The 23,840-nt window shown below is 40.8% G+C and overlaps 2 protein-coding genes across 5 annotated transcripts; both read left to right on the forward strand.

Moving 5' to 3' along the window:
* Window positions 1-827: 827 nt before the first annotated feature.
* LOC137099595 (transient receptor potential cation channel subfamily V member 5-like) lies at window positions 828-11,497 on the forward strand. Of its 3 annotated transcripts, none has more exons than XM_067476637.1 (19): window positions 828-984; window positions 1,224-1,427; window positions 1,566-1,707; window positions 1,835-1,932; window positions 2,009-2,131; window positions 2,551-2,628; window positions 2,969-3,114; window positions 3,266-3,364; window positions 3,498-3,641; window positions 3,725-3,871; window positions 3,970-4,049; window positions 4,142-4,286; window positions 5,226-5,312; window positions 5,993-6,069; window positions 6,155-6,320; window positions 6,478-6,544; window positions 6,666-6,934; window positions 7,023-7,129; window positions 9,519-11,497. In XM_067476637.1, the coding sequence occupies exons 3-19, from the start codon at window positions 1,583-1,585 to the stop codon at window positions 9,739-9,741; spliced, it is 2,181 nt and encodes a 726-aa protein (XP_067332738.1). In that variant the 5' UTR covers window positions 828-984; window positions 1,224-1,427; window positions 1,566-1,582; the 3' UTR covers window positions 9,742-11,497. The 3 variants fall into 3 exon arrangements, with proteins under 3 accessions (XP_067332738.1, XP_067332737.1, XP_067332736.1); XM_067476636.1 differs by having other exon boundaries at window positions 832-984; window positions 1,558-1,707; window positions 2,969-3,109; window positions 3,466-3,641; window positions 9,519-11,495; XM_067476635.1 differs by having other exon boundaries at window positions 832-984; window positions 2,969-3,109; window positions 3,466-3,641; window positions 9,519-11,494.
* Window positions 11,498-14,085: 2,588 nt separating this feature from the next.
* On the forward strand, window positions 14,086-22,436 carry LOC137099596 (transient receptor potential cation channel subfamily V member 5-like). Of its 2 annotated transcripts, none has more exons than XM_067476639.1 (17): window positions 14,086-14,282; window positions 14,437-14,578; window positions 14,706-14,803; window positions 14,880-15,002; window positions 15,946-16,086; window positions 16,243-16,341; window positions 16,437-16,612; window positions 17,740-17,886; window positions 17,984-18,063; window positions 18,156-18,300; window positions 18,452-18,538; window positions 19,867-19,943; window positions 20,037-20,202; window positions 20,661-20,727; window positions 21,214-21,482; window positions 21,580-21,686; window positions 22,025-22,436. In XM_067476639.1, the coding sequence occupies exons 2-17, from the start codon at window positions 14,454-14,456 to the stop codon at window positions 22,218-22,220; spliced, it is 2,103 nt and encodes a 700-aa protein (XP_067332740.1). In that variant the 5' UTR covers window positions 14,086-14,282; window positions 14,437-14,453; the 3' UTR covers window positions 22,221-22,436. The 2 variants fall into 2 exon arrangements, with proteins under 2 accessions (XP_067332740.1, XP_067332739.1); XM_067476638.1 differs by having other exon boundaries at window positions 14,087-14,282; window positions 14,429-14,578.
* The last annotated feature ends 1,404 nt before the right edge of the window (window positions 22,437-23,840 follow it).

Consider the following 23,840-nt stretch of genomic DNA (forward strand, 5'->3'; position numbering starts at 1 on the left):
ACTTGATGGTTAGTGTGAGCTCCTCATCATGGCCTGTTCCACCTGATGTGGACCTGGGCGATGTGGCCACCACCATCACAACATCATTCCAGCTCTGGGTATGAAGCAGGTTTGTACAGGGCCATGACAACATGTTCTGTGCATTTCTCTTTGTGTCTTCAGATTATATTAGGTCTATATGTGTTAACCTGAGTTTTCCAGAGCGTCACTGTGTCCTCCACTGCACAGCTTTCATCTGTCAGAAGGATGGAGCATGAAGAACTGGGGGCATATAGATGGAGATAGATTTATGGATTTAAACTACACCAGCAGCTCAAGCAAAGAAGGATTTAGTCTTAGTCTTAAGAAGCACACAGGTTCTTTTAAATGGAGTGACGCGCAGTACAAGAATTTAAAACACGACAACTGATGAGTCAAAAATTAAAATCTGATCTGAAGCTTATTTTTAGATTTAAGGATTTTACTGCATGTACACACAAAAACTACTCTAACTGCTGTAGCTTCTAGCATTTCCAAATGCAGGTGACCTACGCTGTTTCGACCGGACAAAAATCCTGAAGTGTTGACTAACACACACACACACACACACTCGACACCAAAGCTGCAGCTGCTTCTCTGCAGATGTGCTGCTCACACTGCACTTTGTTTGCTCATACATGTAGGTGATGCAGCACATTAGTAAACATGGTCCGGTCCTAACTTTTTTTTAAACGTGTTATTGGCATCAAATTTAAAATAAGCAAATATTTTTTTAAATCAACTTTGACATATGATTGTGTTCTGTCTTTAATTACACAGCATCCCAAACTTCATCTTTACAGTGTGTCGTGCTTTCACGGTCTGCAAATCAGCACGTTGGAGTCAGATCAGAGCTGGAGATCTGTTGGCATCAGCTGCAATCTGAGAACAGACCCTGGCTTCCCACGTGCTGTGCTGATATCAAGAGTAGATCTGGACCCCCCCCCCCTCCCACCACCACCACAGGTATTTGTTCTGCCTAACGTCAGGCAGCTTCTTTACAACCACTACATTAAATAAAACCAACAAACAATAATACAAATACAGAAGGTGTAGGTGTAGTCATCTCTACAAATAATCCTAGTTTCACCAGAAGAAAACAAAAACTGCAGTATCACAGTTTATCAGGCTGAAATTCCAAACCAGGGCTCAGACTCTTTGAACGCGCTGCACATTTCCAACCAGTTTTCTTAATGCTTCACTAGAACGACTGTCCTGGTGTTGCAGTATTTCCATAGTGGCCGTGAAGATTGTGGTGATAGAGGACTGCAGATAGCTCTGGGGAGTCAAACTGTTTGTCTTCTACCTGCTGCTGCTCCTCCCTGAAGGCTGGATCCTATTTAATGCTCATGCAACAGGGTTTCACTTATTTTCAAATACATTTTGACTGTAAGGACCACGTATAGACAGTAAGTTCATGTGAGGGGAAAACAGAAACTTCCTTTGTTTGATGTCAATTTGAAGGTTCAAGGCTTAGATGATGAGTTCCTGGTGAGTTTCTCTCTGGACTTTATTCTGAACGTCGCATTTTCATTTAAGTTTTCCAGTCAAGCATCAGGCATCAATGTCTCTGGTCACGTCGGCTCCGGTCGAGCTCAACCGCTGGTGGAAGCAGCTGAGGTTTCGCCTGCAGAACAAGAAAGGATGGAACGAGGTTCTGGATGAGACGTTTCTTCTCCAAACCAAACTGTAAGAAACTCATATCAAATGTCACTTTCTCGTAATAAATTAGTGAGTAAATGATTAACAGGTGTGAAGTCAAAATGTCTAAATTCCCTTTTAATTTGGTGTTTTTCTTCTGTTCTCCTTCCTCCAGTGTAAATGACATTCCTCTTTTCTATGCGGCTAAAACCAACAGTGTTGGTTCTGTTAGGAACCTGCTGACTTATGCATCCACTGATGTTTTTGAGAGAGGTGAGGCTGAACTTCACTGTGTTTTATCTGAATGTGTTACAGTTATAAATTATGAAATTGTTTTCTTCTGATCTAGGAGCTCTTGGGGAGACAGCGCTTCATGTCGCCGTGATGAATGAAAACCTGGAGGCAGCTGTGGCTCTGATGGACGGAGCTCCTGAACTCGTCAACGAACCGATGACCTCTGAGTTTTTCCAAGGTTGCACAAAAACAAGCGTAGACACTTTATCATGCAAACATGGATGTTGAGATATTATAATAAAACTAAATCAAATAAGTAGCAAAGTATTTCCAGTGTAATTTACAGTAAATATATTCATATAACAACTGCAAACTAACAATTATTTTTATTGAATATTAAGTTTTACAGCTTCTACTTTCTTGTAAATTGATAATGACTAATACCTGAAGGGCTGATGGAGCTTTAGTTTTAATTTCACATTGTATTTTTGAGCCAAATCAAAGAAATCAAACAGTTGTGTGACTTGAAAAGGGTCAAGGTGGTAACACATTGAACTTAGGGCTGTCAACATTATTGCAAGATTTATGTCTTCATGCAAATTCCTTTGAACAGCCCATTTTTATGACCCACAGTAAAACTTTTTCTTGTGATGACAGCTTGCCTCACTGTGAGTGGCTCGCGACTAGTGATGGCCACTGAACTTGGATGGTGCTTGAAGAGTGAAATTAGTGAAGGTGAAGGTATAGTTGTGGTGTTTATAGTTGCCTGCCTCTGCTCTCTGTGTCTGTAATTGACGGAGGGCGGGGCTCAGCACACAGCAGTGACCTGCTGCCTGCTATAAAAGGAACAGAGTTCGGCTGAGGTGAGCCACTGAGGTTATCAATGTCTGTGCTCGTTACTGTTCGCTCAATAAAAAATTTGGCGAGTATACACAATAATTTAACAATAAAAGTATCAAAGTAAATTGATGTCTTGCGGGCAACAATGTGCTTCCTGTTTAGCTCTTTCAGAGACATGTAAAAACAGTTCTTTCGCATTAGACTGAACTAACTGTCTCTGTCTTCTCTGACCCAGGTCTTACTCCTCTGCACATCGCTGTGATCAACCAGAACACCAGTCTGGTCCAACACCTCATTAGTCGTGGTGCTGATGTGGCTACACCTCGAGTCACTGGCTTGTACTTCAGGAAGAGGAAAGGAGGACTCATATACTATGGTACTGTAAGTCTGCATGAGGGAGGGGACAGACGAACAGGGTGGTTGTAGCTCAGGCTCTTAATAAGAAATGTGCCAATGCAAAAAAGCTTGTTTGCTGTTTGTCACAGAAACGCACCACGGATGATGAATATTTAAATCTATGTTTGGTCACCAGGTGAACACATCCTGTCCTTTGCTGCATGTACTGGGAACGAGGACATTATGTCCATGTTATTTGATGCAGGAGCCAGCACCAGAGTCCAGGATCACAAAGGTATGAAACTCTAGCTCTACAGTGTGTGTGTTTCAGTATTTAATCCTTAATGTCCCTCTGTTTTCTCCTGTTGAACTCTCTGCACGTTGTCTTCTATGTAGGCAACACACTGCTTCACATTTTGGTTCTGCAGCCCAACAGGGTGACTGCATGTCAGGCCATTGACCTGATTATGGTCCGTGATGCAGAACTGAATGAGTCAGTGCCACTGGACATGGTGCCCAACGTTCGAGGCCTTACACCTTTTAAAGCGGCTGCTAAAAAGGGAAACACTGTGGTGAGTGAAGCGTGGGAAGATCTACAGAGGATTTCACTGTTGTTTAGTCCTTAATGCTTTAATTTCACCTTTGTCTTTCTCAGATTTTTCAGCACCTTGTTAACAAAAGACGTGTATTCCAGTGCAGTTTTGGCCCTTTGACCTCTAACCTCTATGACCTGACAGAGGTTGATTCATGGGGCGACAGCAAGTCAGTGCTGGAGGTGGTTGTGTGCAGCAAACACAGTGAGGTACTATTTTAAAAAAAACTATATTTAGGGGAAATAATCAATATTAATTTGATCCTAATTACAAATTAATAAGAACAAGATAAATTTTTGTTTTCCAGGCGAGGAACATCCTGGAGTTGACCCCTGTGAAGCAGCTGGTCAGGTTGAAGTGGAACCTGTATGGAAAATATTACTTCTGGTAAAGTTTTCTGTTAATCTGAAGTCAAATATATGAACTGTGCACATGTCCAGCCTTGTTTTACACCGTTTTCTCCGTCTGTCTTGTGTCAGGTTGCTGCTGTTAGTTTATACACTTTACATGTCGATCTTCACATGGTGTTGTCTGTTTCGCCCTCTGAAGCACATTCCACCAGACTACGTAAAACCAGTCTCCATCTACAACGACCAAACAATCTACATCCCCAAAAGACTTAATGTGTGTATAAATGTGATATGTCACTTTCTCACCCATGGTGGAATGGAACTATACCATCTGTGTTTACTACAGTACTTGAAGTTTTTAACTATTGACACTTGACTTTTTACTCTTAATGAATCTTACTGTCATTACTGTATATGTGTGTGTGGAAAATCTAGAGAGGTGGAGGTCTGCTATGGAAAACAGGAATGAAGCTTAGCCGCAGTAAGACAGAATACATGTGTGTGAATGAGAGGGACCCAGGTGGAACAGTGAGGTTACAGGGAGCAGAGGTGAAGAAGGTGCAGGACTTTAAGTACTTAGGGTTCAATGCAACAAAGACTGTGGAGAATGGGTGGAAAAAAAGAGTCAGGTGTGTTGTGTGATAAAAGAGTATCAGTGAGAATGAAAGGAAAAGTGTTCAAGACGGTGGTGAGACCAGAGATGTTGTTCGGCTTAGAGACAGTGGCACCGAAGAAAAGACAAGAGGCAGAGCTTAAGATGTTGAGGTCCTCTTTGGGAGTGACGAGGATGGACAGGATCAGGAATGAGGACATCAGAGGGACAGCTCATGTTAGATGTGTTGGAGATAAAGTCAGAGAGGCCAGATTGAGGTGGTTTGGACATGTTCAGAGGAGAAACTGTGAATATATTGGTAGAAGGATGCTGAGGTTGGAGCTGCCAGGCAGGAGGTCTAGAGGAAGAACAAAGAGGAGATTTATGGATGTAGTGAGGGAGGACATGAAGTTAGTTGGCGTGAGAGAAGAGGATGCAGAGGACAGAGTTAGATGGAGGCACATGATTCGCTGTGATGACCCCTGAAAGGGAGCAGCCGAAAGGAAAAGAAGAAGACTGTATGTGTGTGGTTGTCAAACTGTGTAACCACATATACAGAGTTTGTTTTCTAATATTATTTAAATATCAATACAAACTATATTTCCTGTTGTCGTGTTTCAGGAGAGTTATGTGACATATGACGACCACCTGCGGATGGGAGGTGAGATCATCAGCGTCGTGGGAGCTGTTGTGACACTGTTGTTAGTGGTAAATATAGAAAGGTTTTTCTGGGCCTTTGATGAACTCTGTGCTTTATTCTTCTCTCCAGAGTTCATAGAATATAAAAACACTCTCAGTGTCTTTTATTACCACAGGGTTTGCCTGGGCCCACAAAATGGTCTAATATGTGAAGAATTTAATATCTTGCTGCAGACTGCGATGTAAGAAAAACTGAACTTTAAAAAAATATATATGCATAAAGAAAGTGCACTGTAAACTCACCTTAAAGGGCAAGTAACCAATTTTCAAAGTGCTTTTTATGGCTTTTGTTTAGGGTGTGAATGAACATCAATGCTTTTAAACCTCCCTCTATTCCAAGTGATGTCATATGGAGGCATTTTTCAGCTAAAAGTAGAGAGATATTTGTTACAGGAAAGTCAGTGGGAAGTTAAATGGCATTTATGTACATGTACTACCCAAACTAGAACCATAAGAAGTTCGGAATCAGTGAAGGTGTCTTTATAATACTCAAAAGCGTTTAAGTAGTCTAAGAGATACTTTTCAAACATTTGCACAAGTTCTTGTCAGAACTGTTAGAGCCTTTCAGATAAGAGCTCCAACGTCTTTAAACACCACAACCAAGTCCAGTTTCCAGTGAACAGCTCTTGGAGGATATGTGACAGTGTATTTCAAAAAAACTCGATCACAAAGCTTTTTTTTCCCCACAGATCCCAGACATTCTGAGAGTAGGACCAAAGCGTTACTTTGGCCATTCGGCACTGGGAGGCCCCTTTCACTTATTTCTGTAAGTACAGACACATTTAAAATGATGCCTAATGTTGTGAAACAGCTTCTGACCCTTTGCTGCTTTTCTCTTTTGTTTTAACTAGTGTCATCTTCGCGCTCTTCGTGGTGTTGCTGTGTGTGTTCAGACTCTGTGAGGTGCAGCAAGAGATGTCAATCATGGCAGTGTGTTTAATTCTCGGCTGGTGCAACATCATGTTCTTCGCCCGCGGTTTTGAAATGCTCGGCCCTTATGTCATTGTGATTCAGAAGGTAAGAGACTCAGTGTTGGAAGCAGCAGGAGCTCATGAGTCCTGTACCTACACCTGGAATGAAAAAGGCTTGAAGCAGATATATTTTGAGTTTTGAAGTGTATCTATTTGCAATTTCAGACTGAAGCTAAAGTATCTTATTTCTATTTTTTCCCTAGATGGTACTTAGAGACCTGGTAAGGTTTGTCTGGCTCTTTTTAGTTGTGCTCATTGGTTTTTCCACAGGTAAGTACATTTTTGACAAAAACAAACATGAAACCTTCACATAGTTTTTAAAATAAGAATTTGACAAAAAAAATTTATGAGTAATATTGTTGTTGTCCTGTTCGTCTATTTTTCCTCTCAGCTGTGTGGATGTTTTATATGACCCAGGACCCTCTGTCGCTGCCTAATTTTACCACTTACCCTGTGATTCTCTTCACTGAGTTTGAGGTTGATACGACCTTTGTTAATTTGCCTGTGGATGAAAGCGTCTATATGTCCCCAGTTATTTATGTGGTTCATGTTGCCTTCACTCTGATCTCTGCCATGCTCCTAACAAATCTGCTCATAGCCATGATGAGCGACACACAAGCCAGGGTGGGTCAGGAGAGAGATGAGCTCTGGAGAACTCAGGTAACACATACATGCAGTCAATGTTAATGCAGTTGAAATGTCCTGTATGTTGCTGTGTCATTGTAAGAGCTGCAGTGATGTTGTGCAGGTGGCCTCAACAATTTTGATGCTGGAGAGGAGGTTGCCACGCCGCCTGGTGCCTCGGCTTGGGATATGTGGTCTAAAGTATGCCCCAAAGGACCACTGGTATCTGAGGTAGGACAGTACTGCAGTGCAGTAACGGTGTGTTAGATGAAAATAAGTCCACTAAAGTAGCACAACTATACATTATACTTACATATACCAAGGGCCACATTGGCACCTGTCCTGAGCCCAGATACAAATAGGAGGCTCGTGGCAGGAACGGCATCCAGCATAAAAACTCATGCCAAATCAACGTGGTGAACACATTCGGCTGTGGTGACTGTGGATAATACAATTATTATATCAAATAAACATTTATCTTTTAAAAGTAAATAAACTACAGCAACAGTACAATAAATTGTGGGATAACAAAGGCAAGTATGTGATGTACTGCAGTGTGAAATTATAATGAACCAAATTAAATACAATTTATTAAATGCGTAAACTGTTGTTTAGACTTTGCGCTAAAACTAGGGGTTAAAATATCCTAAGAGCTGGTTCAGGATCACCGAGCAGGTCTAAGTATAAGCTTTATCCCAAAAAAAAGTTTTAAGCCTGGTTTTCACAGCAGATTCGTAAAATCCAGCATATATGATTAACTGGAGTTTAGGACATCCTAATAACAGGGACTTACAGTAGTCCAGTCTAGAAGTAACAAATGCATGGACCAGTTTTACAGCATCACTCTGAGACAGGATGTTCCTAATTTTGGCAATGTTCCACAGGTGGAAGAAGGCTGTTCTGGGGATTTGTTTACATGTGAGGTAAAGGACAAATCCTGGTCAAAAATAACTCAAAGGTTCCTTGCAGTAGTACTGGAGGACAGAGTTATGCAATCTAGAGTTACGATATGGTTGGACATCATATTTCTGAGACATTTAGGCCCAAATACGATAACTTCAGTTTTGTTTAGTAGGAAATTTTAGGACATTCAGGCCTTTGTCTTTTAGAGAAGTTTAATTAACTGATTTTTTTTCATCTGGTTCCATAGATAAATATAGCTGGGTATCATCAGCATAACAGTGGAAATGTATGAAGTGTTTTCTAATAATGTTGCCTAAAGGAGACATATATAAAGTAAAAAGCATTGGTCCTAACACAGAGCCTTGTGGAACTCCATAGCTAACCTTTGTGTGCATGGAGGATTCATCATTAACATGAACAAATTGGAATCTGATAGATAAGATTTAAACCAACCTAGTGCAGTTCCTTTAATCATAATTTAATTTTCCAGTCTCTAATAAAATGTTGTGATTATTGGTATCAATTGCAGCACTAAGATCTAACAGGACCCGGATCCTGTTTGTTCTGTTAAAGGGAGCTTTTCCTCTCCACCATTGGCTACTGCGGCTCAAAGGGGATTTGAGGGGATTCCTCTACATAGTATCTGTATAGTGTTGACTTTACATAATAAGGTGCCTTGAGATGAGTTTGTTCTCAATTAGTGCTACATAAACATACTTGTAACATGACTGAGGAGATGTGGTACTTTGTATTTATCATCGCACGTGAGTTATTTTGATTCACTTCAGTTATGATTAATGTGCATGGATTTAAAATATTCTGAACAACCTAGATCATACCTGAGCACATTCTCACCTATCGGATCATATAAGGTTATAATAATAAATAAAATACATTATTTTCTCTGTCTGTTTTTGTTGACTGTGGAGCTCAATAAAGTGCTGCCAACCAACCACCCACTGCTCACCCTCACCAGTACTGAGCTCACCTAACTGTCCAAAAGAATGCATTTTCCCAGATGATGAACTATTTCTTTAATATAGTTTTAGAAATATCAAAAACCTCAATAGTGTACTTTTTAGTTGGAAAACATGCAGGTCTATGACTCTCAAGGGCCTGGAATCCTGAAACAATCATCCCTCGTTTACAGTGTTAACGGGTTTTTTGTTTTGTTTTGTTTTTATTTTTTAATCTTGAAACGTTAGTTTTTTAACTATATCAACTTCACAGAGTTAAGGACACAAATAAGCAAATGATGCTAAAGATGAGACAGTACATCAGCATCACTGTGAGCACTGCTTGTGTCAAATAACTCTTTATATTAAGGTCTTGAAAGAAGAACTTAACAGTCCACCTGCATCTGTTTTAGTGAAGCAATTCCTGTCTCGCTATTGATTTGTTTCATTTAAAAAAATTTAAAAAGTGGTTTATGATGAAATGTTTAAGATATTGTGATTTTAACATGTAAAACAACTTTAATTATTAATGTTGTGGAGTAAAAAGTACAGATATTTGCTCTTAGATGAGGTGGGGCAAAAGTCAAAGTACCTGTAAGTAAATCTACTCAAGTAAAGTACAGATATGTGAAACAGACATATATAACAAATTATTGACTTGGTATGAATATTTGATACCAATACATTTCGTAATGGTATCAAATAACTTAACACAGTAAACAATATTGATGTTTTTCTTGTTTATTATATCATCTTCACAGGGTTGAAGACACAAATGACCAAATGATGCCAAAGATGAAACAGTACATTGAGGCCTTCTGCAAAGGGGACGGAAAGGCCGACATGACAACATGGCCGCTCTCAGGAAACTGCACGATCAGCTCTGAAGACAACGGTGGACATAACGAAACAGGGGTTTTAAATAGGTGGGAGTTGATTCGCCACAGTGTTTGGGGTTTGGAGATGAAGTACAAAGAGCTGTAGGAGAAGCAGGACAACAATTAATTTCAGTGGCTAGAGGATCTAAAGAGACTCTATCCCTAAAGCTTTATGATACTTATTTTGAAGTACTTCCAGTGCTGACTGTGGAGACATATATCAGTTTTGATGAGGAGCTAGAAGCAGATTTTGTGAGTTTTTGCATCTGCATAGAAATTTAGTCCATGTTTCTGTTTCATCCCGACTTTCTCCAGCTCTCATTCCGTTCATTCTTCCTAAAATATAAAATACCCCCGTTTAACATGGACACAGGTGTTTAAGAGCTGTACACTTACTCGTAAGCTGATTAAACCATGTGATAATTAAACAGTAAGACAAACTGAATGGTCTGAATTATGAATACTATCAAACAAAATGCTGCATGACAGTTTTTTGACAAAGAAAAATGTTGCTCCACCTCAGAACAACAAGCAAACGTGGACACATTCGAGGGTTAGACGTCACGTTATTAAAGCTGACTGAAACCTAAACTGGGAGGTCGTTTCTACCAAGTTTATTGAATTTAGAGAACATAAGACAAAAAGCTGTCACCTGCTATGTCGTGTACGTGTGTTTTTAAAAAGAAATATTAAAACAACCATTTTAGCTCAGTCTTGTGCAGTGTTTTTCACTTTCATGGTTGAGTGTATTTAGCTCTTCAAGTGTGAAACCATGAGTGGCACTGTTTGCTTCAATAGTTAATGTAGAGCTGTGGACAGAGGTTAGTACACAGTGTACCGCATAACTGTGGTACACAAGTGAACTGTACACGTGTAATAATTCAAAAACAGTGTTGCCTTACTGGTTTCTTCATTTACACTTGCATGTGGGCCCACAACCACCAAGCACATTTAGAGAGACTGTAAAACATGTGAATAGTGTAATAACACCTGTAATAGAAGTTTAGAATGATAGATGATAATGTAATAAAAATGATGAGTGAATGTAGAAAATTCTGCACATAATGTTTCATTGTCTCATGGATCATGAGTTTTCAAGTCTAAAGATGCTGCTCACACACAAACCACACAACGTTGTAGTTATTACCCTAATGGGCCCTTTGGGTTTTTTATGTGTGAAGAACTGATTCCCGCAATTCTCTCTAAAAAAAATTGCCAAAGGCCACAAGATATTTCAGCAAATCTATTTCAGTCTGTGAACATGTAAATATTACCTATGTGAATATAATGTATCAGCTTGGAAAGTTTTGTCTGAAATAAAAAATCTTCAATCTCACCTTCTCTAACAGGATGAATAGTAGTGGAGGCTTTAAGCGTTTCTCTTCCTGAAACCATCTAATCGTATTAAGTCTAAATGCATTCAGGCCAAGCTATTATACTAAAAACATCATTACTATATGTACATAAGACATTTTACATACATTTTTAAAAAATATGATCAACAGATTTCAGCTTGTCCCTTCAGTGGTCCACACAGTGGAACTTGTTCAGTATTCATTGTTGTTCGGTGTTTGGCTGATGGTGGACTCTGGAACACTGATATCAGCCACTGCAAAAGGGGTCTTTAGTTTCCGTGGCCTGGATTATTTTCTTGCCATTTTGATATTCTAAAAATTACTGATTAAGGACTTTTTCTTCATCCATCCCTTCCCAGTTCCCATGTTGCCTCCAAAGATCTAAAACTGGCGAGGAATCACCTAGTATTTGCCCCAGGGCCTATACGAAAAACCTGGTGACCTTTGACTTTTTCAAAGTTCAGTTTGAAGGTTTTCGTTTGGACAAGTATCTCTATTTCTCCAGAACATGGCACCTTTGCTTCTTATGTTGGGAACATTCTTGACATTTGCGATTCTTTATGAACTTTTGAAAATGGTCCCTGTCAAGTAAAAAGGTTCCAATGTGTCACTTGGATGTGTCCATGTGTCTTCTTTTCCTTTGGTCTGTTCCCTTTCAGGGGTCTCCACATGTGCCTCCATCTAACCCTGTCCTCTGCATCCTCTTCTCTCACACCAACTAACTTCATGTCCTCTCTCACTACATCCATAAATCTCCTCTTTGCTCTTCCTCTAGACCTCCTGCCTGGCAGCTCCAACCTCAGCATCCTTCTACCAATATATTCACAGTTTCTCCTCTGAACATGTCCAAACCACCTCAATTTGGCCTCTCTGACTTTATCTCCGAAACATCTAACATGAGCTGTCCCTCTGATGTCCTCATTCCCGATCCTGTCCAGCCTCGTCACTTTCCTTTCATTCTCGCTAATACTCTTTTATCACACAACACACCTGACACTTTTCTCCACCTGTTCCAACCTGCCTGCACTCGCCTCTTCAGCTATTTTCCACACTCACCGTTGCTCTGAACCGTTGACCCTAAGTACTTAAAGTCCTGCACCTTCTTCACCTCTGCTCCCTGTAACCTCACTGTTCCCCCTGGGTCCCTCTCATTGACACACATGTATTCTGTCTTACTGCGGCTAAGCTTCATTCCTCTGTTTTCCAGAGCAGACCTCCACCTCTCTAGATTTTCCTCCACCTGCTCCCTGCTCTCACTACAGATCACAATGTCATCTGCAAACATCATAGTCCATGGAGATTCTTGTCTAACCTCATCTGTCAGCCTGTCCATCACCAGAGCAAACACAAAGGGGCTCAGAGCTGGTCCTTGATGCAGACCCACCTCCACCTTGAACTCCTCTGTCACACCTACAACACCTCACCACGGTCTTACAGCTCTCATACATGTCCTGCACCACTCTAACATACTTCTCTGCCGCTCCAGACGTCCTCATACAATACCACAGCTCCTCTCTCTGCACCCTGTCATACGCTTTCTCTAAAGCTACAAAGACACAATGCAACTCCCTCTGACCTTCTCTGTACTTCTCCATCAGCATCCTCAAAGCAAATACTGTTTCTAGGCATGAAACCATATTGCTGCTCACAATGTTCACCTCTGCCTTTAGCCGAGATTCCACTACTCTTTCCCACAACTTCATTGTGTGGCTCATCGGCTTTATTCCTCTTTAGTTGCCACAGCTCTGCACATCTCCCTTGTTCTTACAAATAGGCACCAGTACACTTCTCCAGTCCTCAGCATCCTCTCACTCTCCAAGATCTTGTTAAACAAACTAGTCAGAAACTCTACTGCCACCTCTCCTAGACACTTTCATACCTCCACAGGTTTGTCATCAGGAGCAACTGCCTTTCTCCTTTCTCTTCATCCTCTTCAACGTCCTTGTCACTTCACTATTACTAATCTAGAAATTAGACACTGGAGCTTATTTCTGACACATGGGCTGTCATTTTGAAATACTATTTTATGAATGGGCACCAGTGTTCCCCATTGTCATGTACATTTCACAACCTGGATGACATTTGAGTCCCAGTACAAGGGGCAGTGTCCTGGGGTGTCACCAGTGTTCCCAAAGAGACACTCCCAAAAGGTTTGTGAATTGTAAAAATACCCAAACGGAACATGACCAACATCTTTGACACAGCCAAAGGCAAATGAGTAACAGACTGTGTCTAAAAATGGCTTTGTCATTTAGGAACCCTGGGATTCCTATTGAAAGGACCTTTTCGTCGCATTTGAGAAACTGTATGACAAGAGGGTGCACTAGAACAAAGTATGTGAGACAGTCCAACACAGAGTGGTAGGCTGCATGGTGCATGCAGTGAATGGCTGCATTGTGGGCAGAAACACACCAAGTATGGGATGAATGGGAGAATGTAGATGGGAGACTCCTCAGCAGGTCATAGAGAACAACGGTGCAAAGATCCTGTGGGCCTTCCTGCAGTGTGCAGCATGTTTCATCCATTTATTACTATATTGTCTATTCTTCAAGGGTTGTGGGGCTGCCAGAGTGTATCCCAGCTGTCATTGGCTGCCAGTGTATAACAGGGCCAACACATAGAGACAGACAACCAGTCACACTGACATTTACATGACCTTCACAATGTTAAAATAGTGTGTTTGTCAGCAGGTTTGAATCCAATCAGAGTTTGACATCTGCTGGAATAAGCAGCAGATCAAAAGTGACCCTGTTAATATCAGAGCAGCTCTGAACTGTTAGCGAGTCCATGCACACACACAGACACACACCCACATTTGTGTCTTCTGCCAGTCTGGTTTTACTGCTGTGTTGTTTTTACGTTAAGTAACAAAAGTTCTTCTCATGCTTGCAGACTTTAGCACTTTCAGTGACTAATTGCTCCACCAGTGCGGTGTTAGTTATGTTCCTGCTGCCCTCAGGAACATCACCATGTAACAACTAACATGAACATGAACAATCGCAGCTTATCAGGCTGAAATTCCAAACCAGGGCTCAGACTCTTTGAACGCACTGCACATTTCCAACCAGTTTTCTTAATGCTTCACTAGAACGACTGTCCTGATGTTGCAGTATTTCCATAGTGGCCGTGCAGATTGTGGTGATAGAGGACTGCAGACAGCTCTGGGGAGTCAAACTGTTTGTCTTCTACCTGCTGCTGCTCCTCCCTGAAGGCTGGATCCTATTTAATGCTCATGCAACAGGGTTTCACTTATTTTCAAGCACATTTTGACTTTAAGGACCACGTATAGACAGTAAGTTCATGTGAGGGGAAAATAGAAACTTCCTGCTGGTTTGTTCATTTGTTTGATTTCATTTTTGAAGGTTCAAGGCTTAGATGATGAGTTCCTGGTGAGTTTTCTCTCTGGACTTTATTCTGAACGTCGCATTTTCATTTAAGTTTTCCAGTCAAGCATCAGGCATCAATGTCTCTGGTCACGTCGGCTCCGGTCGAGCTCAACCGCTGGTGGAAGCAGCTGAGGTTTCGCCTTCAGAACAAGAAAGGATGGAACGAGGTTCTGGATGAGACGTTTCTGCTCCAAAACAAACTGTAAGAAACTCATATCAAATGTCACTTTCTCGTAATAAATTAGTGAGTAAATGATTAACAGGTGTAAAGTCAAAATGTCTAAATTCCCTTTTAATTTGGTGTTTTTCTTCTGTTCTCCTTCCTCCAGTGTAAATGACATTCCTCTTTTCTATGCGGCTAAAACCAACAGTGTTGGTTCTGTTAGGAACCTGCTGACTTATGCATCCACTGATGTTTTTGAGAGAGGTGAGGCTGAACTTCACTGTGTTTTATCTGAATGTGTTACAGTTATAAATTATGAAATTGTGTTCTTCTGATCTAGGAGCTCTTGGGGAGACAGCGCTTCATGTTGCCGTGATGAACAATGACGTGGAGGCAGCTGTGGCTCTGATGGACGGAGCTCCTGAACTCATCAATGAACTGATGACCTCTGAGCTTTTCCAAGGTTCATATAAACTCATACCCACAGAAACAAGCACAAACCACCATAATCACTATTATGGTCAACTACTAAGAAAAAAGAAGAATTTGAGACAAAGACACCACTTATTTATTATTTATGTACTTTTATCTACATTTACCGCACTACACTGTTTACATGCTGCTCTTTTTTACACCCTTAGCACACTTTACTGTACTGTACTGTACTGTACTGTAAAATAGTATACAGTAGGTTTACTGGTCGGCACTGTCTTGGGTTTTGTGTCCTGTCCTGTGTTACTTGTGTTGTCTGTCTACACTGTCTGTCTGTACTGTTTTTCGTCTGCACTGTTTGCACTTGGTTGCACTCGATGCACTTTACATACCTTGTGTTGTTTGTAGCACCTTGGTTCTTGGAGGAACGTTATCTCGTTTCTACTGTGTACTGTGTACAACTGTGTATAGTAGAAATGACAATAAAAGCCACTTGACTTGACTTGACTTGAGATTGTGTGAGATTAAAAAAACCCATTCACTGTTTGACTGATCTTTGTCTCGACATCATTTTGTACTTTTTCAGAATCAAGAGTGCTCTCCAAAAATAAAAAAAAGAAAACAGCTCATGTCTTTAGTTGCATTAAAGAATTAATATGATAATGACTACACCCTGAAGGATTGTGCAGAGCATGATGCAGCATAGTTGGCAGTAGAAAAGTAGAGCATGGCTGGGTGGAGCAGAGTAGGTTGATTATAAGTTTCGTGCCAAGTCAAATTATGTCACTAATGTTTTCGACTTTATGTTGATCGAGGTAGTAAAAGATTAATAGTGAAATAATTTAAACAAATATTAAAGTAAATCGATGTCTAGTGGGCAACAATGTGCCAACTGTTTAGCTCTTTCACAGACATTTAAAAACAGTTCCTTCGCATTAGACTGAACTAGACTGTCTCTGTCTTCTCTGACCCAGGTCTTACTCCTCTGCACATCGCTGTGATCAACCAGAACACCAGTCTGGTCCAACACCTCATTAGTCGTGGTGCTGATGTGGCTACGCCTCGAGTCACTGGCTTGTACTTCAGGAAGAGGAAAGGAGGACTCATATACTATGGTACTGTAAGTCTGCATGAGGGAGGGGACAGACGAACAGGGTGGTTGTAGCTCAGGCTCCTAATAAGAAATGTGCCAATGCAAAAAAGCTTGTTTGCTGTTTGTCACAGAAACGCACCACGGATGATGAATTTTTAAATCTATGTTTGCTCACCAGGTGAACACATCCTGTCCTTTGCTGCATGTACTGGGAACGAGGACATTATGTCCATGTTAATCGATGCAGGAGCCAGCACCAGAGTCCAGGATCACAAAGGTATGAAACTCTACAGTGTGTGTGTTTCAGTATTTACTCCTTAATGTCCCTCTGTTTTCTCCTGTTGAACTCTCTGCACGTTGTCTTCTATGTAGGCAACACACTGCTTCACATTTTGGTTCTGCAGCCCAACAGGGTGACTGCATGTCAGGCCATTGACCTGATTATGGTCCGTGATGCAGAACTGAATGAGTCAGTGCCACTGGACATGGTGCCCAACGTTCGAGGCCTTACACCTTTTAAAGCGGCTGCTAAAAAGGGAAACACTGTGGTGAGTGAAGCGTGGGAAGATCTACAGACTTGGTGCATCCTGAGGGGTGTCCCTCTGCTCTAAAACACCATGTGGCTGAGTCCTGCTCAATGAAACCAAAACCACTTTCTGTGAAATATCAGGTCCTATGCAAGAGTTTTTCCTCCAGTCAGAAGCAGTGTAAATATCAATGAGAACAGGTTACAGGAATAACGAATGCCTTTAATGTGAAGGAGCAACAACAGGAAATGATTTGTTATCATTGCAGTTTTACTTCCATAGTGTCCGTGGTCTTAAACTGAATTTTAATTAACATTACTGCAGATTAGAAACTTTTCATAACTGTCTTTCAGCTTCAGATGTGGACAGTTAGAGACTTCTGTCAACGTTTCTGTGACTCGCGGGATGTTTCACTGCACAGGACTAGAGCTAACACTGATAGCTTCAAGCCTGGTTTATCTCCATACACACAGTTATTTTTTCTGAGCCGGTGACTTGTACAATGCAATACTAGGGGGCCTGGTGGCTCAGTGGTAGAGCATTGGGTTGGGCTGCAGAAGGCCACGGGTTTAAATCCTGTAGAGAAGAAACTGAGTTTGATGGTCCAGGTCTGTGTAATTTTTTTTTCACATATCTGGTATTTTAGGCTTTATTAAACAATATTTCAGCGCCGTGCCCTGTAGCTAGCAGAACTAACACCTAGTATATTTGACATTTACCTTTTAGAGACGTGCACACACAGCTGATGAAAACACGCCCAGACTTAAGGGAAAAAAATGGTAAAAGGCAAGGTGGTATTTGCTGGGTTCATCTGAGATGATAAATTATCTTCCGTTTCTATTGTGAACTTTTAAAGTCATCAGTGTTTTGTTAGGATAAAGCAGTAGAATTATCTTGATAGGATTTGTCTAAAATGTGCAGCTTTCCTGATCAGTCTCCTAAGATGTGATTTCTTTATTGGTCTGTTTTTAGGACAAGTGCTTCTGACATAGGCTATAGACTAGTGAATGTCTGGTGTCAAATTCACTCTGAAATGTTAAAGTCCATCAAACACCGTTTGTGCAGAGCCGTTATTGTGTCTATAAAGGTGTAGAATCATTAAAATTACAGATCTCAGTTAATGCTGTGATTCCCTTTGTCCTACTCAGGTTTTTCAGCACCTGGTTAATAAAAGACGTGTATTCCAGTGCAGTCTGGGCCCTTTGACCTCTAACCTCTATGACCTGATGGAGATCGATTCATGGGGTGATAACAAGTCAGTGCTGGAGGTGGTTGTGTGCAGCAAACACAGTGAGGTGCCACAGAAAATAGAGTTTTTATAGGAATTTACAAGCTATTTGTCAGAATCAACATTAATTTGATGCTTAAACAAGGTTCATTTTTGTTTTCCAGGCGAGGAAGATCCTGGAGTTGACCCCTGTGAAGCAGCTGGTCAGGTTGAAGTGGAACCTGTATGGAAAATATTACTTCTGGTAAAGTTTTCTGTTAATCTGAAGTCAAATATATGAACTGTGCACATGTCCAGCCTTGTTTTACACCGTTTTCTCTGTCTGTCTTGTGTCAGGTTGCTGATGTTAGTGTACATGCTTTACATTGGGATCTTCACTCTCTGTTGTCTGTTTCGCCCTCTGAAGCACATTCCAACAGACTACGTAAAACCAGTCTCCATCTACAACGACCAAACCCTCTACATCCCCAAGAGACTCAATGTGTGTATAAATGGGAAATTTCAGTGTGACCCCATCAGATTATAATAAGTTGAAAACATGCAGGACCACAAACAGATCCACCTGTACAGTACAGTACAGTGTGATTTTCAACATAATAATACAAACAATATTTTCTTGTTTTGTGTCTCAGGAGAGTTATGTGACATATGACGACCACCTGAGGATGGGAGGCGAGATCATCAGCGTCGTGGGAGCTGTTTTGATCTTGTTGCTAGTTGTAAATATATAAAAAATATTTCTTCTTATGATTGGGTGATATGAGCATAAACATAGACAACGTTTTCATGCACTTATTCTGAAGACCTGGCTCCGTTAAGAAACACGGTTACTTAAGTCCATGTGAACACACTCATAGAAACACAGACACGTTTCTCCAAACCAGCCATAGACAATTTGATCTCTTATCACTTACTTTGTGGTCTTAGACGACGTGACCCACGGACACAGGATTGTCTCTCATGCTAGAAAAGGTAAGTAAGTACTGCTTCCATTGGATTTAGGATGGGAAGTTGCAGCCAGGAGCTGCTTATCATCAGGCCTTGATCAATTGATCATCAGCAAGTCTGCAGAGAAGCTGACCAGAGTCATTTGTCATTTAGCTGGTCTGCAGCATTCAGATGTGTGTTAACACAATTCCAAAGATATGAACAATGGTCTTAGAGATCAAATGCTTCTGCACATCAATCTAAAAAGGGCTATAAAACCAATACCTAACAAATTGGAGTTCAACGTTTTTCTGTGAGAAAGATTATTCACAAGTGGAAAACCTTCCCAGGAATGGACGTCCCAGCTCATTCAACCCAAGGTCATACCACACGATGCGCAGAGACATTTAAAAAAAGCACGTTAAATGTCCATGACCGCATGATCAGAAGAAAGCTAAACAAGTACGTTTTTTTTTGGAAGGGATGAAAATCAGAAGAAGATCTGTTTTATCTAAAAAGAACATGACAGAATGACTGAGGTTCACTTCTGAAACAATGTCCTATGAGCAGATGAGACCATGGTGGACTTGTTTGGCCTTAATGCCCAGAGAACGGAGAAAACCAAACACAAGGACCTGGACACCTCACAGTCACTGAGTCAACCATGAACAACCATGAAGGATTCTAGAGGCAAATGTAAGACAGTCGGCTAAAATTAGGTCATGATGTGAAGCAGACCAGTAAATCTGCATCAGAATGGCTGAAAAGCAAAAGAATCCAGGTTTTGGAGTCACCGAAAAGTCCAGACCTCAAACCAACTGAAATACATGAAGAGAGCTGTGCAGAAGGAAATGAAGCAAAGTTGAAAAGAAGAATGGCCCAAAATTCCTCCACAACGATGAGAGAGAGAGCGATAATGTCATACAGGAAATTATTACTTCAAGTTATTGCTGCTAAAGGTGGATCTACAAGCTATTAGTGTTGTCCACATATTGTGTTTTTCTTTTTGGCTTCATTTTTGGTAAATCAAAAAAAAGTATTTCTTCATGTTGATACACACCTTATGCTACATTAGAGTGTATTTCTCCCACACATCCTGATGTTTTCCTCTTTCCAACAGATCCCAGACATACTGAGAGTGGGAGCAAAGCGCTACTTTGGCCAGACAGCACTTGGAGGCCCCTTCCACGTCATCCTGTTAGTGTAGAACCCGTCTGAGCATTAAAATGACTTCTTCTGTTGTGAAATGTGTTCTAACCTGTCACTTCCTTTCTCTTCTCTTTGGACCAGTATCATCTATGCAAGCTTCGTGGTGTTGCTGTGTGTGTTCAGACTGTGTGAGGTGCAGCAAGAGATGTCGATCATGGCAGTGTGTTTAATGTTGGGCTGGTGCAACGTCATGTTCTTCGCCCGCGGTTTTGAAATGCTCGGCCCTTATGTCATCGTGATTCAGAAGGTACAAGACTTAGTGATGGAGGCAACAGGAGCTCATGACTTCTACATCTACACTTGTAATAAAAAAGGCTTTGAAGCAGATACAGTTTGGTGCAAAGTCTGTTTCCCCTTTACTGTGACAAAACCAAGAATGTTTTTCATCAATATAATATTTAATGCACACTGAGCTGGTACAAATGTTCCTTTATCAGAAACTTAATTAAAGGTGATTTGTAATTATTTATTAACGCACATGCACATTTGTAATAGTCATGATTTTGCTATAACTAAATGTGCATAGTAATTCAGGTTGTTCCCCCTTACACTGAATTTAACCCTAAACAGAATATTTATCATAGTGCACATTTAGCTGGTACATCATCAAATTGTCAAGAAGTGTATAATAAAAAATGTTAAAGTTTGAAAGATCAGCAGTTTGTATTTTCACACTCGGCTACTTTGTGTCTGCTTTCTCCCTAGATGATATTTGGAGACTTTCTGACATTTATGTGGCTGCTTATCATTGTGCTCATGGGTTTTACCACCGGTAAGTGCATTTATAACCCAGGTTACAGGGAGCAGAGGTGAAGAAGGTGCAGGACTTTAAGTACTTAGGGTCAACGGTTCAGAGCAACGGAGAGTGAGAAAAGAGGTGAAGAGGCGAGTGCAGGCAGGTTGGAACAGGTGGAGAAAAGTGTCAGGTGTGTTGTGTGATAAAAGAGTATCAGCAAGAATGAAAGGAAAGATGTTCAAGACGGTGGTGAGACCAGAGATGTTGTTCGGCTTAGAGACAGTGGCACTGAAGAAAAGACAGGAGGCAGAGCTGGAGGTAGCAGAGCTTAAGATGCTGAGGTTCTCTTTGGGAGTGACGACTCTGACTGAACAACCATAATATTTTACCTGAGTGATAAAAAAACTATGATCAGTGACATCAAAGGCAGAACAGCTTCAACTAGCAGCTTCCTGTCATAGGACATGTTAGTGATGCACCTTAACTAAAATAATTTCGTCTTGTTCTGTTATTTTTTTTCAGCTCTTTGGATGTTTTATATAACCCAGGACCCTTTGGCCCTAACTGATTATACCAATTACCCTGTGATGCTCTTCACCGAGTTTGAGGTTTATACAGGCTTTTTAAATGTGCCCGTGGATGAAACCATCTACATGCCCCACATTATTTATGTGATACATGTTGTCTTCACTCTCGTTGGTGCCATCCTTCTGTCAAATCTGCTGACAACTATGATGAGCGACACACAAGCCAGAGTGGGTCAGGAGAGAGATGAGCTCTGGAGAACTCAGGTAACACATACAACAGTATCAGTATCAATGCAGCTCAAATGTTCAAATGTCCTGTATGTTGCTGTGTCATTGTAAGAGCTGTAGTGATGTTGTGCAGGTGGCGGCCACAATTTTGATGCTGGAGAGGAGGTTGCCACGCCGCCTGGTGCCTCGACTTGGGATATGTGGTCTAAAGTATGCCCCAAAGGACCACTGGTATCTGAGGTAGGACAGTACTGCAGTGCCAGGAGCAGAAACAGTTTATTTAAAATAAGTCCACAAAAGTCTTGACAAATAATGGAGGTGGGGGGCAGCACATATCCAGTTTTCATATTTTTGGTGGAAATGTCCCGCAGTCCTTGGTGGAGATCACGTGCTTAAAAACATGGATGCACAATAAATGTGATAACTGCTGCCTCCTCTCCACAGAATGCGGAGTTGACCCAGTGTTGTTTTTAATGCATTATTTTTTTCTGCGATTCATTATTTTAAATGAACGTGGTCTTTTCACAGCCCTACATTAACATAACTGCTGCTTTATTTATCATTCATCATCTTTACAGGGTCGAAGCCCCAGACGACCAAATGATTACAAAAATGAGACGATACAACCAGGCCTTCTCCAAAGGGCACGAGAGGGCTGATGCAGCAGGGTCACTCTCAGGAACAGACAGAGGCAGGCTTAACAAAAACAAGGCTTCAACTGGGTGGGAGTTGATTCGCCAGAGTTTGGAGATTAACAGGGAACCAAGATATTAAATCAACTGCAGCTAATTTCCCTCACAGTAAAGCTCAACCTGCTGCTCTTTGACCCTCCAGTCCTGTTTGCTGAAACTTTTTACTACAGTTGACTGGTCGTCCTAGTACGACTGAAGATGTCATTGTTTTAAAGATTGTTGAGCTGTATCGGACAAATTTGTGATTGGTTTAACTGAGATATGCTAATAAAGCTTATTTGGATTTTAGGAATTTTAACCATCGCCTCACATTTTGTTGTTTATTGGCAGTACAGTAGATATTAGTGTAATTTTTACCTTATAAATCAAAAATGGGCATCTATTGCACCAAAAACTTTTCACATTTCCCAGGTCAGCAGGTTTGGGTCTAATTCGAATTTAAATCTGCTAGAATCAGCCACAGACGTTTGTTTCAGATCTGGACACACAGCAGAAAAAATCAACATGTATTTGTTTTGCAGTTTTGACTAAACTGCTGTGTTGGGTTTTCAGATTTTTTGTCTCTTGAGACATTTTTTATTACTGCATCCTTAAGTTTTTACTTTGAGTTGCAGTAAAAATATCTCAACTTGTTTTCTGCAACACTGTGAACAATTAAAAAGGAATTTAGTAGAATCACTTCAGGTTCTTCTAGTTAACCTAATATAAACATTTAAGCTTTATTAATCCTAAGTAAGTTAATAAATTCTGCTTTTAATTTTCAGAGCACTTTATAACTTACACAGAGATGTTGTGAGAAGACTTGAAATGATGAGTTGAATGAACTCAACTCATTAAAAAACAAACCTAACAGACTTCCCAGCATGCATTGTTTGAGAACAAAACTCAAATTGTAGTTGGAAGAATGTATTCATGAAACTCTCTGTGTGTCTTTATTATGAATTATATTGTTTCTTTTGATAATAATAAAAGTTTTGGAACCCATGTTGAATTCAGTGCCTATGTGAGTCACAAATGACTTTTTGCCGCACATGCACACGTAATAAGGACTGTCGGCTCGTTACACACAGACGGGTAATTTTATTGCCTGACTGTGCTTTGTTGAAGGCTACAGATCACCAAAGGACAGGTGTTAACCTATGATGTTAACCTGTGATTTCTGATAGTGAGATGGTCCATGTCTGCTACACAGAATTAAAAGCTTTAGTGTAATAACTTTTTCCTCTCTTTCCACAATCATAATAGGTTGTAGTTGACTTGATGCTCAGCACACTAGAGCTAAAGCTCTAATATTATAATGATTTAATATTGAAAAATCATTTAAATGAGTAAGCAACATACAATATTGAACGGCTGTGTGTCTCTGCAGGTATCAGGCCTGTGACCAACTGTCGGCCCGTCATGAGCATATCCTGGCTTTTGGATGATGATGGCTGGGATTGGCTACAGCTCCCTGTCTCTATAGATGAGAGAAACAGGCTGGTGATGGATGGATGCATGGAAAACAAGTTAAGGTGAAGGTTTTTTTAATATAGACATTCAGAAAACATTTTCCACCTCTAGTTAAAATGACCTTTATGCTTGATGCTGCAACATTAAGCAGGAGTCAAAATCCTAACGCTCAGCATCAGCGATGCAGAATGAGAACGTGAGGTCACCTGAGTAGAAGAAGGTCAGACACAAGTGGAACCTCAACCACGAG

Source organism: Channa argus, chromosome 15 (assembly GCF_033026475.1).
Source record: "Channa argus isolate prfri chromosome 15, Channa argus male v1.0, whole genome shotgun sequence".
Taxonomy (NCBI): Eukaryota; Metazoa; Chordata; class Actinopteri; order Anabantiformes; family Channidae; genus Channa; species Channa argus.